Raw genomic sequence first — 16,784 nt, forward strand, 5'->3', positions numbered from 1 at the left:
ATTAAAGTATAGTTTAATATAGTATTTTGGAAAACGAAGAATGGAATGTAGTATATATTACAAAAGTGGATTTATATAGTAGAAAAAAGTAACTAACATTTTTTGAAGAGTGATGTGAATGCTTAACATTCACACCCGGTCTTTCATATGCCATATGTTGGTGTATTTTAGTATCAAGGCACAAAAATAACCCATTACCCGGTATTGCAATTGCAAAAAAAAAAATTTGCAATTGTGCTATAGTGCCATCCTAAATGTATTATGGTGTTGTAGCACCATTGTAAACCAAAATATTCTATTTTATTCCCTTTTCACCTTTTGTTTTCTCTCTCTCTTTCTCTCTCTCTCTCTCCGGTCACCATTTGCTCTCTTTCTCTCCCATGCCTCTGCCAATGACCCTTCTCTCCCCATGCCTTTCACTAGCCACTGTCCCTCTACCTATTTTCTCATCATTCCCTCTCTCATGGCGTGGTTGTAGGTTTGCAAATCAGATTTTCTAGGTGAGATCGACATGCTCAAGGATCTGGTGGTTGTCGCGATGGCGAGATAGCACTGGTTGTGGGTTTGCAAATCGGTTTTGGTCGTGGATAGTGATAGGTTTGCTAGTTGGTTTTGTCTGTGGGTCTGGGGCTAAGTTTCAGTGGTGGATCTGGTGTTTGGTGGGTTTTCTTAGTGCGTTTAGGGCTAAGGATCATGGTGGATTGGTGTGATGGGCCATGGGTCATGGTGGGCCTGGGGTTGAGTTTCGGTAGAGGCTCTGGTGTTTGGTGGGTTTGCTTGGTGTTTCTGGTGGTGGCACTATGATGTTATGGTTATTGGTTGTGTTGTTGATGATGGGTGGTGGTTGTGTTGTTAATGGTGGATCAATGGGTGGTGATTGGAAATAGAGGGAGAAACAAAAGGAAAAGGAAGAGAGAGAGAGAGAGAGAGAGAGAAATAGTATAAAAAAAGAATATTTAAATAAACTAGGAAAAAAAATAAAATTTAAGATGTTAAATGTATTGTAAAATGGTATCGTAAAAATGATAAAGTAGCTCTTGAGATAATAAAATGAGATTTTTTTAGAAACCGGATGTGAATGCTCTAACAATCCATGTGTTAGAAAGAATTTGGATGAAATGAAACAGAAAACAATATAAGACCCGTCATTCCTTAGTACTGGAAAGGAGTGAGAAAACATACTCACCCAATTTCCAAGTTCTTATTATCTTAAATACCTAACGTGTTCTTTGGTCCCTTTGGAACAATAGAAATATAGCGGTTCATGAAGGGATCAACCCAAACCCAATGAATGTCATTCTCACTACTCAATCTCTTGTTTGCAGGTTCCAAGAGGCCTTTAGAAATGATCAATCCCAATCTCAAGACCATGACAGACCAGCTCAGACTCATGCTGTTACCAGGAATTGGTAGCTTATTATCAAAGCTGCTAGTTGCAAGAAGAAGAAATGCAAACGAAGTGGCTATGCTCACAAGGCAAAGGACTTGAAAGGAAAGCTAATTTTCGGTTGGGGAGCTGGCAGCCTCTTCTTCCTTTCCAATAGCAGTTCAGGATGCTATCGGGGAAGCAACAATAAAAGCTAGAGATCTTGGCTTTAGACGGATTTTATTCCTAAGTAATTGCAAAAGGATTATCCAGGTTTGAAATGAAAAGAGTCAACCAAGATGGCAGGAGATTCCTATGATGACAGACCTGTGCTTTCTAACTCACCAGGGTCTAACTTTCTGCATCATTTTTGTACCAAAACTTATCTTGTGTAATGTGTTGGATGTAGCTTCTCTAGCTGTTCAAAATCCGATCTACTACTACTTGATCTCTCCAAATGTAACTTGTGTCTTGTAACTGTTTTCTATGGTATCTTAAAAAAAAAACTAAAAAAACTAAAAAAAGGTGTTGGGCATCATAAATATTAATCGAAAGTGCAAAGAAGGCAACAAGCAATATATACTATTTATCCATTAGCAAAACTAACCATCTTCAATATATATATATATATATATATATATATATATAGGGGGTTACCATCAAAGATCCAATAAAAACTTTGCTACTATGCTCGGCAATTCAATAAAGAGAGAGGCCATATCTAATATAATATAGTAAACTAGTCCCGATTATGGACTTCACTTCAAAACATAGATACAACCAGGCATGTGTTACACTAGCTGATAAAATTGTGTACATAAAAAAAAGCTTATATTGGATCCAAACTTATGCAAATGGTCTCTGATTTGTAGAAGAGGACGATCCATATATTGTACTAGCTGTTGCCACATACGGAAACCTCAGCACTGCAAACAGGGCAGACCTGCGATCACAAAGCAGGTCATTTGACAAAAAAAAAAAAAAAAAAAAAAACCCAATTCACAGAGCAATTCACAATGCAGCAGTCATTCTGCTGTAGCACCTAATACATTTTAGAGCACACATTAGTAATGTATTAAAACCCATACATGATACAACATTAACATATCAGAGTTATTGTACAAAAATCAAAGAGAATAGAACCTGTCTTGAGAGAGAGAGAGAGAGATATTACAATAACCCAAAGGATAAAAGGTGTCTACATTTAAAACAGTACATACATATCTTTCTAGCACCTAGAAAACAGGTCATTTGAAGCATCATGTACCAACATAAAAGAATTGTCCTAAACAAGTGTTCTTATATCAAACGGTACTTTGTCAACACAAAAAAAGGGGGCACCTCTCCGCAAAAAGGACAAGGTTTCTCTCCAAACTTAAACTCGCCCTATATCTTTATATTAGATGTGAAATTTGAAAATCTTACTATTACATGTTCTTTATGTTCTTAACATGCATATCAAATTTCGTTCAAGTCAGATTTTATTTATTATGTGTTCAATAAACTTATTTTTTAAAAATAATCTAAGACCACAAAAGCTTAAAATTTAAACATTTGATTGATAACATAGCTATTGATATTTGACCTTCTTGAAAAATTTTACAAGCATGGAGAATGTATAAAGAACACGCAATCCAACAGTTAGTAATTCAAAATTCACCTACAATAAAAAGATATAAAACAAGTTTGAAAAGGTTTTTTCCAAACTAGTTTGGAGAGAAATATTTTCTTTGCAAAACCCACCCTTAATCACAACATTTGAGGAGAAAATAAATTTACCACTCATAAAAAATTATACATCCATCTTTCTTTCTCTCAATTACTAAAACTAATAACTGCATATTTAAATTTCACTTGGCTCTGTAGAAGTGGGAGAAATAAAAATTCTTGCATGGAATCAATAACTTTGAATGGTGATTTTTAAGGAATGACATAACACTTAGAGAGACCACTAAAAAATCTCGCAGATCTAAAAAAGGCTGCAAATATAAAGCACAGGTAAGGAGAGCAGTAGTATCAGAACTTCAAATCAACAGGAATGCATCAAGCTTTATACCATAGCAAATCTGCAGGCATACTTGCTGAGAGAGTAGAATGATGAAAATGAGAAATCAACCAGACTTTCAATGCAGAACTATGATTAATGTATTCACAGGGAACAATAATCATATGCACATACCTTGTTTATATTCAACCAATTATTAATACACTCAGGATGGTAAGAATGTTTGCAAGAAAGTGCTGTCAAGGTTTCACCATCCTCATAGTCCAACCGACAAATAACACAGCTGAAACAGGAGCACACAAAATTAGTTGTACTGAAACTGGTATGTAACCTTTAAAAAAAAAAAGGTTTAGATCATATTTACTGAGATGGAATGTTTGTTTCCACAGAGACTTTCATGATTGGGAATTCGAATCTGCGAATTCCTTCTTAGATCATATTTACTCTCAAATGCTTAGGGGGGGTGGGGTTGATAGGATGAGATGGCGATTGAATGGAAATGGTAATTTTGATGTTAGATCCTATTATAAAGCTATCTAGGGTACCGATGGAAATTAATTCCCATGGAAGAGCATATGGTGGGTTAAGTCTACAAGGATGAGTCTCCAAGGAGGGTGTCCTTTATGTGGAGAGCAGCATGGGGTAAATTCTTACTATTGACAAGCTCGTCCTCAAAAAGAGGGGTTTTTCATTAGTTGGCTGGTGTTCTTTATGTTGTAACAGATAAACAGTGGACCACTTACTACTCCGTTGTGAGGTTGCTTATGCATTGTGGAGTGACGAATTCCAGATGTTAGGGGTTTATTGGGTGATGCCTCCTACAGTGACACCCCTTCTTTGTGGTTGGAGGAGCTGGTTTGTAAAAAGATCTTCAGGAATATGGAATATGGTGCCATCATGTTTAATGTAGCTAATATTGAAGAAGCACAATTCTCGGACATTTGAATACATAGAGAAATCTCTAGAGCATTTGAAATCCTACTTTCTAAGTACTGTTTCAGTAGGCAAGGGCTTGGGGATTCACGCAACATAGTTTTAAGTTTCATAACTTTCTTAGTTTCTCTGTATCATTATTTGTAAGGATCTTTGTGTTCATCATCATGAACATAGTAATTCTATTTTTTAATAAAAAATCACTACATACTTATCCCAAAAAAAAAAGGTTTAGTGTGCATACGAATCATTGCTGCTTCCGTTCTGACCGCTTCCTGACTTGTAATTTATTGAAGGCAAAGAAGCAATTATATCAGCTGAAAGCCCTCTGCTCTCTGTTCCAACTACATCACCCAATGCAAGCAACTCCTGAAATAATAATCATAACCTTAGGGTAAGGGTAAAAAAGGCTAGGAAAAAACAAAGCTCCACCAAAGGCACTTGGATCCAAAACCCAGTTTACCTCATAGGATAGTTCATCGGGATCAAGCTCCTCCCATGCATCCTTCAAAAAAGTAGATAAGATGAATTGGGTGTAAAGAAGACTTAACTAAAACTCAAAAAATAAATAAAAAGACCAACACACTAGTAGTGATAGTAAGAAGAAGAGAAGGAAAAATAAAATAATAAAAATGTACTCTTATGCTTTATAAAAGGCAAGCTTTAAAACCAGTCTCATTTCTAAGATGTGGAACCCAACATAAGCTAGATGCCACACAAAACCAGGAAGTAAAAAAATTTAACTTTGATATAGTATGGGGATGATCAAACAGTAAATAATGAAACCAAAAAGGGACTCCATAATACATCCACTGTTGCAATCTAACTGTCTAGACTAATCACAAGAACAATGAAGAAGCTTTTCATACAATCATCACACATCTCACAAAAGTATCTTATGAAAATATTGATTCAGATGACAATGAGTAACGATAACCATGATTCACGATTAGCAAGGAGTGTATAAGAGCTACTCCTACGTAATGTAGTATTCAAGAACTAACAATATTACCAGCTGAGACTTAGAACCCTGATTAGATCACATTAACACAACCCTTGGTGAAAACACCATTTTTCTATGTAGTGTAGAAAAATAATAAATTCCAAATTGAATAGGATCTGATAATAAATGAAATAACTTGCTTAATTAAATCTATATGAACTGACACAGTGAAAAAAATCCTTCTTTTTTTTGGGCTGTTTTTATGGGGGGGAAATCAAACCAGAAGCTTGTAAATAGCATCTAACTTGAAAAAGTTACCAAAAATATCAAAGGGAAAATGAAACTCTGAAGGCAATATATGAATCAATTAGTTTATGTTACAGAAGAATTTTCTTCAGGAAAATACAGAAGAAATCTTTATAACCATAAACCATCTATTTCCAACCTAGGAGAAAAATAATTAACAGGAAAACAAATCCTAGCAGAAAAATTTACATTAATCTCTAAATTCCGCGAAAACACATCAGCTAATTGCCATAACAGAAACTTCAAGTTTCTCATGGCCAATAGGACCTGCTACAATTGTCACTACAAGCTCATCCTTAAAATAATCAAGGAAATACTAGAGAAACCATGGTTATTAATATAGAGGCTTGTAGGCCTGCACTCACACGACACAAAAATTCAGAAAAATACAAGGAAAAACATGATGACAAACATTCAGGCAGGCACACCCGTACTCACAAGACATATCCAAATGGTTGATCTTCAAAAACATGTTTGAGACCTCATTCTCAAAATGTACTCAGTAAACATATCTGCAGCTAAAGATTTAAAACCCAAAACTGTTCCAACAAATTTTTTATTATTAGAAATTAGTAATTGCACATCCTGTCGATTGGCCTTGAACTCATGCTCTCACCCCAGTGTTGTTAAAAGCGCACTTAATCGCAAAGTGCAGAGCACACAGCCCTTGGGGCATTTTCCCTCTAAAGTGAGGCGCCCTCACAAAAGCGCGCTTTAGGCTCACTTTTTTGAGCTTTTTTATTAAGAGCAAAGTGTACTTTTTTGAGCTTTTTGTAATTTTTTAAGAAAAGAATCCTGATTTGATTTTTGGCCATTAGATCTAAATATGTTTGATATAAGCCATTGATTTAATATTTAAAAACTAATAGTGTGGTGTACTACCATACACCTAATAGATGATAGCATTGAGTGGTTGACTAGAAGAGTAGAAGAAGATAAAATAGATGAAATTGTTGAAGATGATCTTGTGTTTGATGATGCTATTTTGACATGGGGTAGTGTTGCTAGAGCTTCGAGAGTTGACAAAGAAAGATTCAACTTGAGATCAAGAATGGAGCCACTAGGGCAAGCAACAGGTTCAAGTTTTAGTTCACAACATGCTCCTCATGATGTAGATGAAGATGATGAAGGCTACAAATCTTGTGATGACAATGATGATGGTCCCTTGCTTAATGAGGATGATGATTACGTAGATTAGGATTGCATTGCATATTTGCATTGATTTTGTTAGGCAAAGATAACATCACTTAACATTCTAGTACTTTTTTGCCTTTGCCTTTTTGGTTCTATACTTCTATTTTGATTCAACCATGTTCTGTAATCATGGCCATCAAATATCATGGTTACATATATTTTGTAAAGCACAAGAGAATTATATAAATGTTATATAAATTATATTAAATGTTTTATTGTAATTTACATGATTAATTGATCACTTGATTGTTGTATTAACAATTAATAATTTTTTTAACTTTATTAAAATTTAAAAAAAAAAATGTGCGCTTCACATCAATCTGGCATGTGCTTTCGCTTTCCAGGAGGCCTTTGTGCTTAAGTGCACTCAGCACTTTTAAGAACACCGTCTCACCCTCCACCTTGTTCCTACAAGGAGAGGAGATGCCATTTAAACTAGAACTCACTGGTAATGGTTCCAACATATTTATTTGTCATACGTCAACATTACAAAAATTTCACAACCATATCAGACTAGACTCAGCTGTCATATAACTGAGTGAGGTTCATATGTCTAATCTATTTGCATTTGTGGGGTGGGGGAGGAAACAGACCCATCCATACTGAGGAAACAGTTAAACCACTTGGTGATTCCAACAGCACTAATTGAGCATTGCTTGTTAGCAATATTATATAAATAAATGAACTTATTTTCTTTTCTTTTCCCTGAATACCATTGATGCATTAATTTCTAGGTTTACAAAATTGAATGTCCTTGTCTTGCCACATCTATAATTAAACAACCTATTTATAAGTTTCTATGACTATATTCTTGTATTATGAGTCCCTTCCAACAAAGCATAATGGTAATACGCCATATCTCAAAGATTTTCATTCAATTCAGCTGCAATTTCTGATCAGTAATGCGCCAAAATGATTTATCCATTCAGATTTTCCAAATGAAACTGAATACACCTCAATCTATGCCAAACTACGGATGATTGGACGAAAATTAAAAAAAAAAAAAAAAAAAAAAAAAAACCTGGATTTATGGATCTCATTGCCATGAATCTTTTCAGAATCCATGTTTCTTCTACGAGTAAAAGAATCAATGGACTCCATATGTGATAAATCTCCCGGGCTAGAAGGGTTTCCAATGGCATTTTTCTAAGCTTGCTAGGAGATCCTCAAGCCTGATCTTATGGTTGTGTTTCACCATTTTTTTGCTAAAGGTCAGTTTGAGAAAAGTCTTAATGCAACCTTCATTACTCTCTTCCCAAAAAAAATCAGCAGCAATTGATGTCAAGGATTTTCGCCCGATTAATCTTGTTGGGGGGAGGGGGGGTTTATAAAATTATTTCTAAAGTCTTGGCTACTCGACTACGCACGGTCATGACAAATATATTTTCATCTTCACAAAATACTTTTGTGATGAATAGGCAGATCCTCGACCCTGTTCTTATTGCTAATAAATGCCTTGATAGTAGATTGAAGACAGGTCTGCTAGGGTTGCTTTGCAAACTAGGGGCCCATTTGATAAGAGATTTCTAGTAATGTTATTGTTTTGTGAAAATATATGTGGGTAAAAAAGTATATGAAAATACATGTAATGTTGTTTAAACACTGAAAATTATTGTTTAAACAGCAGTAACAAACACCCCCTAGATGTTGAGAAAGTTTTTGATCATGTAAACTGGGGCTTTCTTATGAAGGTACTAGAACGTAGAGGGTTCTCTAATAAGTGGAGTCTGTGGATTTTATTTTGTCTATCTACTGTTCGTTTCTCTATTTTGATTAATGGTTCTCCCTATGGGTTTTTCGAGAGTTCGAGCGGGTTGAGACAAGGCAATCCTTTTGTCTCCTTTGTTGTTTGTCTTGGTCATGGAAGCCCTTGGAAGAATGTTGGATAAAGCTATCCATGACGGTCGTATGTTAGGCTTTCATGTGGGTAATTTAGAGGCAAGATCTTTGGTGGTGTCTCGTCTCCTCTTTGTTGATGACACTCTAATTTTCTGTGTTGCCGATCTTGACCAACTTCTGATTCTCCATATGGTGCTTATTTGGTTTGAGGCAGGTTTTGGTCTAAAAATAAATTTGGGTAAGTCAGAATTGGTTCCTGTGGAAGTGGTACATAATATTGAGTTATTGTTAAGTGTTCTTGGCTGCAAGCAAGGTATCCTTCCAATGAAATATTTGGGTCTTCCTTTGGGTGCTAAATTCAAGGATAAGACAATATGGAACCCGATTCTAGAGAAGATGGAAAAGAGATTAGCAGGGTGGAAACATTTGTACTTATCCAAGGGAGGTAGAGCCATTTTAATTAAAAGCAATCTATTAAATTTACCTACCTATTTTCTATCTTTATTTCCTATCTCTGCTATTGTGGTTAATCAAATTGCAAAAATTCAGAATAATTTCTTATGGGGTGGGCTAGGGGATGAACCCAAATTTCACCTAGTTAAATGGGCTATTGTTTGTACTCCTCTTTCTTCAGGTGGCTTGGGGATAAGGAAAGTAAGACTTTTTAATGAAGCTTTGCTTAGGAAGTGGCTATGGAGATTTGGGCTTGAAAAGGATGCCCTTTGGAGACAAGTGATAGAGGTGAAATATGGATGTAGCTGGGGTGGCTAGTGTTCTAGCTCAGTTTCTAGTCCTTATGGTGTTGGTTTGTGGGGGGGAGGGGGAATATATATATATATATATATATATTTGATAAGTAATAGATATTTTCATTAAAAAAAGTACAACATGTTCACAATGATGAACAAAGTACTAGGAACAAATACAAATAAATCAAACGGAAACAAAAACAGATTGCACAAAATCAAAAATGGAAATACATTGTGTAAAACCCCAAATACAAGACCACCCAAACAAAGACCCAACTAGCAAAAAGTACACGTTCACAATGATGAACAAAGTACGAGGAACAAATACAAACAAATCAAACAGAAACAAAAACAGATTGCACGAAATCAAAAACGGAAATACATTGTGTAAAACCCCAAATATGAGACCACCCAAACAAAGACCCAACTAGCAAAGACTTCAAAAAATCAGCAGATTTCTCAATATTCTCAAAAATGCGGGTATTACGTTCTTTCCAAATCAACCACATCAAATAGGCTGGCACCATATTCTAGACCGAAGAATAGTGTAACCCCAGAAAATTCTCCCATGCAAAAAGAAGAGAAACAATGTCCTTGGCATCACCCACTACAAACCAAACATCAAAAACACTTCACTACATAAGGCGTGTGCGAACTTACAATTAATTAAAAAATGATCCACCATTTCTTCATTGCAACGGCACAAGCAACACCAATTAACCAAAGACAAGTTCCTTTTTACAAGGTTGTCAATAGTAAGAATACCATCTTGAGTTGCAGTCCATAAAAGGAAAGACACTCTTCTAGGTACCTTAATACTCCAAATACACTTCCAAGAGAAAGGAAAGGTAGGAGGAGTAGATAAAGAATTATAGAAAGAGCGCACATCAAAAACACCATTTAGGGTTAACTTCCAAAACAAACTATCAATCCCCTCACCCCTAGGCATTTTGGAATAAACATGCTTGTAAAAAGCAAACACTCTCTCCTCCTCCCAATCATCAGGAGCCTTATGGAATTGAATATTCCAACTCCTACTACCACCATCTAATGAAATAGTAATCAACTCAAAAATCGAAGCTTCTTTTCCCATAGCACGAGAGAAAATATTAGGGTAAAGATCCTTTAAGGGAATATGCCCATACCAAAGATCATACTAGAATCGAATACGAAGACCCTCCCCTGCAACATACAACACATGACCAAAGAAACTCTCAACACCTTTCCTAATATTCTTCCACATTCCACATCCCTGAGCACCTCTACTAACTCTAGTGCACCAACCTCAACTAGACACTCCATACTTGGTAGCTATAACCTAACGCCATAAATGATTGGTTTCACTTCCAAACCACCATAACCATTTTCCAAGCAGGGCTTGATTAAACAAACCAATCCTCTGAATCCCCAAACCTCCATTCTCCACTGGCCAACACACCTTATTCCCGGCAACAAGTGGATATTTGAAAGCTTCCTCAGAACTCCCCCAAAGGAAATTTCTCTGGATCCTTTCTAATCTATCCACCATAGCTTGAGGAATAGAAAACAAGGATAAGAAATAGGTGTAAAGGCTTGAAAGGGTACTTTTCAGTAAAGTTAATCTTCCCCCTTTCGACAAATATAAGTGTTTCCAAACAAAAAGCTTCTTCTCCATTTTTTCTATAATAGGATTCTAAATTAATGGATCCTTAAAATGAGCTCCAAGAGGCATACCCAAGTACGTCATGGGCAACCTACCAACATTGCAACCTAAGACACTAGCCAGAGTATTCAAACTCCCTACCACCCCTATTGGAACAATCTTACTCTTAACAATATTAACTTTTAAGTATATGATAGCCTCAAAGAAAATCATCACCATCCGAATATATAAGAGTTGTTCCCTAGTTGCATCACAAAAAATGATAGTGTCATCAGCAAAAAGAAGATGAGAAATACACAAACCTCCTTGTGAATGGGAATTTCCTCACTGCCTGTGGTCTGAGTTTGCCAAAGATTGGCTGTGGTCTGGGTTTGCCAAAGATTGGCTTTGGCGTGGCCTCCAAACAGGTTTGGGCTTAACATAATTAAATGGGCCGGAGTTACTAACCTTTTGAAAATCCTGAATAGTGGGCTTTTTAGGTTGCACCACTTTTGGACCCACTTCCTTAACTTCAGACCACACAACAGCCCAATTCCCATCTAACCCACGCTCCATACGCAAAATCAGATCCAAAGCCAACTCAGCTTTAATACCTTTATCTTCAATCCCATCTATTGTTGACAAAATCTTCGCCCCAATTTGATCTCTCTGTCCCATAGTACTATCCTTGCAGGTAACCCGGTTAACACCGCTGGATTCTGACAAAATCTTCACCCCAGGAGGCTCCCTCTGTCCTAGGATACTTTCCTCACTGTTATTACAGCTGGGGACTGACAGACTCTTCACCCCAGGTTGCTCAGAATTTGTATTTTGAATCAATACATTTTTTTTTCTTCCCTTTATCACCTCCGCCACCATTGTTAAACCGTTTCCCCGCCACCACCGACGCAAAGGATTTTGAGGCGTCTCTAAAAATACCTGTGAAAGCTTGCTTGGGAGCTAGAGACTCCGGGGCTAACACCTTCCTCAGGTGTAACCCAAAACCTCTCCAGCAATTCCCCGTCTTCCCTTCAGGCACCACTATAGAACCCTTACGACGACCACGAGTGAGTTCCGAAATTAACAAGAAAGCTCCATGAGAGTTGGAACCCAACTGAAGAATAAAGAATTTGTCCCCCTCACGGCAAGATTTTGCAAACTGCCCACTGGACTGCCCAGAGATCAATTCTTCCACATTGAACAGCAGTCTCTTAGACTTCCTTTTCCCATAAATATTGACCTTAGAGAATCTCTGCCTCTCTCGTAAATACGCAGCTGGTAAAACATACCACCTTCCTCAACTGAAAACTCAAATGATTTTGATTCCACGAAGAAAAAAACAGAGCCACCCATATTGAATCAAAAGTTTTGAACAAGAACCCACAAAATTCTTCAAAGAAAGCACAGAACCCAAAAATGAACAAGTTTTGTTTTGACAAGTCATATAATCAGATTTGCCATTTTGAATCCTTTCATGAAAAGGATTAAAACATCAAACTAGATGTGCAAGCAGAGAGAGTCAAGACTAAATGCAACATGCTTATCTCTTAGAGCATGGAATTGTAGAAGCTGATCGAAGGAGAGAATGTGTTTCATTTGTGGTTCTGCTGGAAAAAAATAAAATCTAAATCCAAAAATTGAATTGATTGTGTTTTTTACTTTGCCCTTCAGTTGTACATTGGTAAGCAATTGGCTGGTATGTTCCAAACTTGCTCTTGTAGGAGTGCTGATGAGATACCCAATTTATGATATTAAAACCTCACGTATGTTTTGATTATTCACTTGACCCACGGGTTGTATCAATTTATTGATTGTGAGGACTATAACCATCTCGGTCATGTACCTCAACACCATGATATATATGGAATTCTATTCAACTGCAAAGCATTTTTTTATTGTTTAAATAACTCCAACTCCATAAAGCACCCCTTTTCCTTCTTCTCAGCATTCCTATTCTAGTATAGTTCTGATATGTTCGCAAAAGCTGACCCTGTATACATTTCAATACATATAATTGAGTAGATTCTGTCAACCTCTAATAATCTATAATGAGGAAATAGGACATTGGATTAAAGCATTAGATTTCATACCCTATCTTACATTATTAATAACTTCTATCTACTCCCCCCACCCACCCAATTACAATGGATTGACAGATCATGATTCCAAGAACAAAATAAAAAGGATCCACCATTACACGATAGTAGGCAAAATTTTTAAATGTAGATAGGTTGAATTAAAAGTGCTGAGATGTGGTGAGCATGCGGAATCAAAGTAATGGTTTCAGCTTCCATAGTGATAGAGATGGATACCTGAGAGTTGGCACCATGATCCTCTATGTCCTCATCCTCATCAGCTTCCACTACAACACAAACAAACAGTTGTTAGAAGTTCTAGAAGTCATTGTGAAAGGAGCGAAATATAACAAGACAAGAGAGTAGTAAAATAGGTAAGATAGGAGGAAGGAACACCCACAATCATTTATCCCAGCAAGAGCCAACAATCTAGCAGCCATATCTCTGTCTTCAGCATCCTGAAGGGCCCTTGCATAGGCCTCATCGCTAGAGAAGACAGCAGGGTCGAATTCAATACCGGGGTTATTTTCTTCTCCAGCTAAGTCGTCGTTGGCATGAGCATGGACATCGAAAGCATCTTCATCATTGTCATCAGCACCATCAATTCTCTCATCGTCAGTCTCATCATGTGGATCATTAAAATCTTCATCCTCATCGTCGTCATCATCATCATCAAGGACATAGCTTCCAGCCTCCCAACTTCCATAATCACTACCTTCATTGTTGATTCGGAGCATCATGTATGCCCTTTCCTACTCCACAAACCAATCAAGGCCAATTCAACCACAACCACAACAGAACAGTTTACTCTACTCTCCTAGCAGTCATTTATAGTACAAGAAGTTGGGTCCAAAATTCAAATAGCATCAGAAATAACATTTATATGTATAAGAAAAAAAAAAATAAAACCCAATTGAGAGAGAGACCTGTTCCTGAAGGGTACGAGCAAGAGCGAGGTCAGCATCGACCTGACTGAGATTAGTAAAGGGAGTTCTTGTTGTTGTTGTTGTTGATGATGAGGGCTGACGAGGCGACTGAGGGGGTTGGTCCACGTCGGATCCATTTCTTTCTTCTTCTTCTTGTTCCTCAACAAGATTGATAGAAGAATTAGGGTTGTGTTCTTGTTCTTGTTCTTGTTCCTTTTCTTGTTGGGTATTATTTAATTTGTCTAGGGAATCCTTATTCTCCATAGATAGATAGATAGAAAGCAAATACACACAGAGAGAATTCGAAAAAAAAAAAAAAAAATCAAACAGGAATTGGAATTTGGAGGAGAGATCTAAATAACGAAAAGGAGTGAGTGATACTCTTTTCTTTTCTTTTGGAATGGAGGGAATATTAAGGGATTATTCAAGAATCTATCTGTCTGAGGAGGCGCCGATAGAAAGAGAGACAAAGACAAAAGGAAAAAGAAAGGAATTTTTTTTCTAAATAACAATAAATATTAAAAAATTTAGTTAGTTGTTACGTTTCAAAACAATGTTGAAAACTAGCATCTCGAGTGTCTAAAACTCGAATTTTATGATAAAACTCGAGTTTTTAAGTCTCGATTTGTAAGAGGATGGGATTAAAGTTAGAAAAAATTGACGTGAAAATCAAGTTTTAAAGACTCGAATTACATAAATTGCAAAAAAACGCCGCTATAGGGTTTAGAAACGTCACTATAAGACTTAAAAACGCCACTATAGGGCTCCCTAAACCTGGTAGTTCAAAAAAAAATTTTGGCAGGAAAATGTTGCTATAGGGCTTTAAAACGTTACTGTAAGGCTTAAAAACACCACTATAGGTGAAATTTTTTTTGCATGAAACTCGAGTCTTAAAAACTCGAGATCTACGTGACATTTTCACACTTGCAAAGCAAGTCTTTCGAACTCGAGTTCTAATATGAATCTCGAGTTTCTAAAACTCGAGATGTTACTTTCCTTTATTATTTCAAACGTTGCCTAACTAACTATATACAACCCCTTTACACAGCTATTCTGCACATTACCTCAAAAAGAAAGAGAGAGCATAATATCAATTTTTAATTTTTTTTTTGAGAAACGTAATATCAATTTGTTTTACTCTCTCATGTGATATAACTTTTTTTTCTTTTTTTTTTCTTTTTTTGGAAAAGAATTGGAAAATAACTCTAGCTCCAAATAATTTTGTTAATTTTGTTAATCAATAACGTTTCCAAACTATTTAAAAAACCAACATTTCGAGTATAATAGAAACCACGTGGTTTTCGGTGGTCCCTATTTCACACACTTTTCACACCCAACTCCTTTTGAACTCTTGTGGTCCCTATTTCACTTGTACTCTCACACTCTTCACTCTTGTATTCTCACCCTCACTCTCACTCTCTCACAACTCATAATCTCACTCTCTCATAGAATCCACATTTTAGGTAAGAGTTTTATATATTTGCACTTTAGAACTTCTAGCCATTTCATTTATTTATTGAGTGAGGTTTTTAAGATATTATTCTAAATATTGTGTATATTTATTTAGTTGTTAGTGTAAGTTAAATATTTGCTAGGTTCTTATAAAAAGTAAAAATTATTTAAGATATTTAGTATTGTTAGGTTTTTATCATGGGTATGTAATGGATCCTAAGTCTTTTTTATGGTTTGGTTTGATATTTTTGTAATGGGTATGATATTTTTGTTTATCAAAACTTATATTAGATTTAATGAAAATTTTAAATGAGTATGAAATGGATAATGAGTGTGTTTGTATGTGATGTGGGGTGAACATGTGTGATGCTAAATCAAAAAATTAGCTTTTCGTCCATATTGGTCGTCCATAACAAAAAACGTCCAAAATAACCTCCAGAAAGGAGAGAAGAAATATGCACAACAAATATAAAAATGTGGACTTACGAGCAGGACGTCAATCATCCAGCAAAGATCTAGTCATCCAAAGAAGGTACAGTCGTCCATACCATATTCAAGTATGAACGACCAACAAATACTTAGTAAATTTTTGTGTGTTTTCTACAATCTCAAATGGTTAGACCACTAACACACATCTTGGAACGTGGGGTGAATTCCCTGAAGTTCACTCTAATCTCCCTACTAAATCCATACATCTCCCATGATGCTAGTGGCACCCAACAAGTAGACCCACTTTGAACTCTTTATAAAAGATTGAGCCTCATCCAACCAAGGTACGTTTTTACTATTCATTCACTCACTATCCTTGTGTTCTAAAGAGAAAGTTGACTTAACCGTTGAAGGGTCCCTGGCTAGTTCACCTCGGTCACCTTCGATAGTTACTTTCTTCCTTCTCAGGTCACCCAACCGTCAATAAAGTCCTAAGCATTTAGCCTACTAATTTCCTTGCATCATTAATTGGCATCATCTGTGAGAAGTTTCTTAGTGTTAACCACTTTGTTTTCTAAGACAAAAGGCTACATGGTTCTGACTAGTTCAATGGCCATGAGTCCAGAGCACCAAGAGAATGGAAACGCTTCCAGTTATCCCAACCGTGCACCACCACTAGCATCTGCTCCACTACCAGCATCTGTCTAGCAACAGTTGTAGTCGATGGCGGCTGCCATGGCAGACTTAACACACCAAAACCAAGAGTTAACTCGAGAAGTTAACAAACACAAGCAACGTTGTCAGCGTCATACTGAAGGCCTTGGGCAGAACTCAGAGGCTAGAGAAGCAGAGAATAATGCTGAAGGTAGAGATCAGTCAAGAGGCATTGTCACATCTAGGGTGCCACATTTGGAGAAGGAGATGGATCAAATGAAGAAGGCTATGG

At 36.5% G+C, this 16,784-nt stretch overlaps 1 protein-coding gene across 2 annotated transcripts; it reads right to left on the minus strand.

The window, feature by feature from the left end:
* Positions 1-1,959: 1,959 nt before the first annotated feature.
* LOC115981924 (E3 ubiquitin ligase BIG BROTHER-related-like) lies at positions 1,960-14,417 on the minus strand. Of its 2 annotated transcripts, none has more exons than XM_031104363.1 (7): positions 13,958-14,417; positions 13,432-13,783; positions 13,269-13,318; positions 4,768-4,809; positions 4,549-4,673; positions 3,546-3,654; positions 1,960-2,309 (listed from the first exon to the last, which is right to left on the minus strand). In XM_031104363.1, the coding sequence occupies exons 1-7, from the start codon at positions 14,219-14,221 to the stop codon at positions 2,262-2,264; spliced, it is 990 nt and encodes a 329-aa protein (XP_030960223.1). In that variant the 5' UTR covers positions 14,222-14,417; the 3' UTR covers positions 1,960-2,261. The 2 variants fall into 2 exon arrangements, with proteins under 2 accessions (XP_030960223.1, XP_030960224.1); XM_031104364.1 differs by having other exon boundaries at positions 13,432-13,848; positions 13,958-14,042.
* Positions 14,418-16,784: the final 2,367 nt, after the last annotated feature.

This window comes from Quercus lobata, chromosome 3, assembly GCF_001633185.2.
Source record: "Quercus lobata isolate SW786 chromosome 3, ValleyOak3.0 Primary Assembly, whole genome shotgun sequence".
NCBI lineage: Eukaryota > Viridiplantae > Streptophyta > Magnoliopsida > Fagales > Fagaceae > Quercus > Quercus lobata.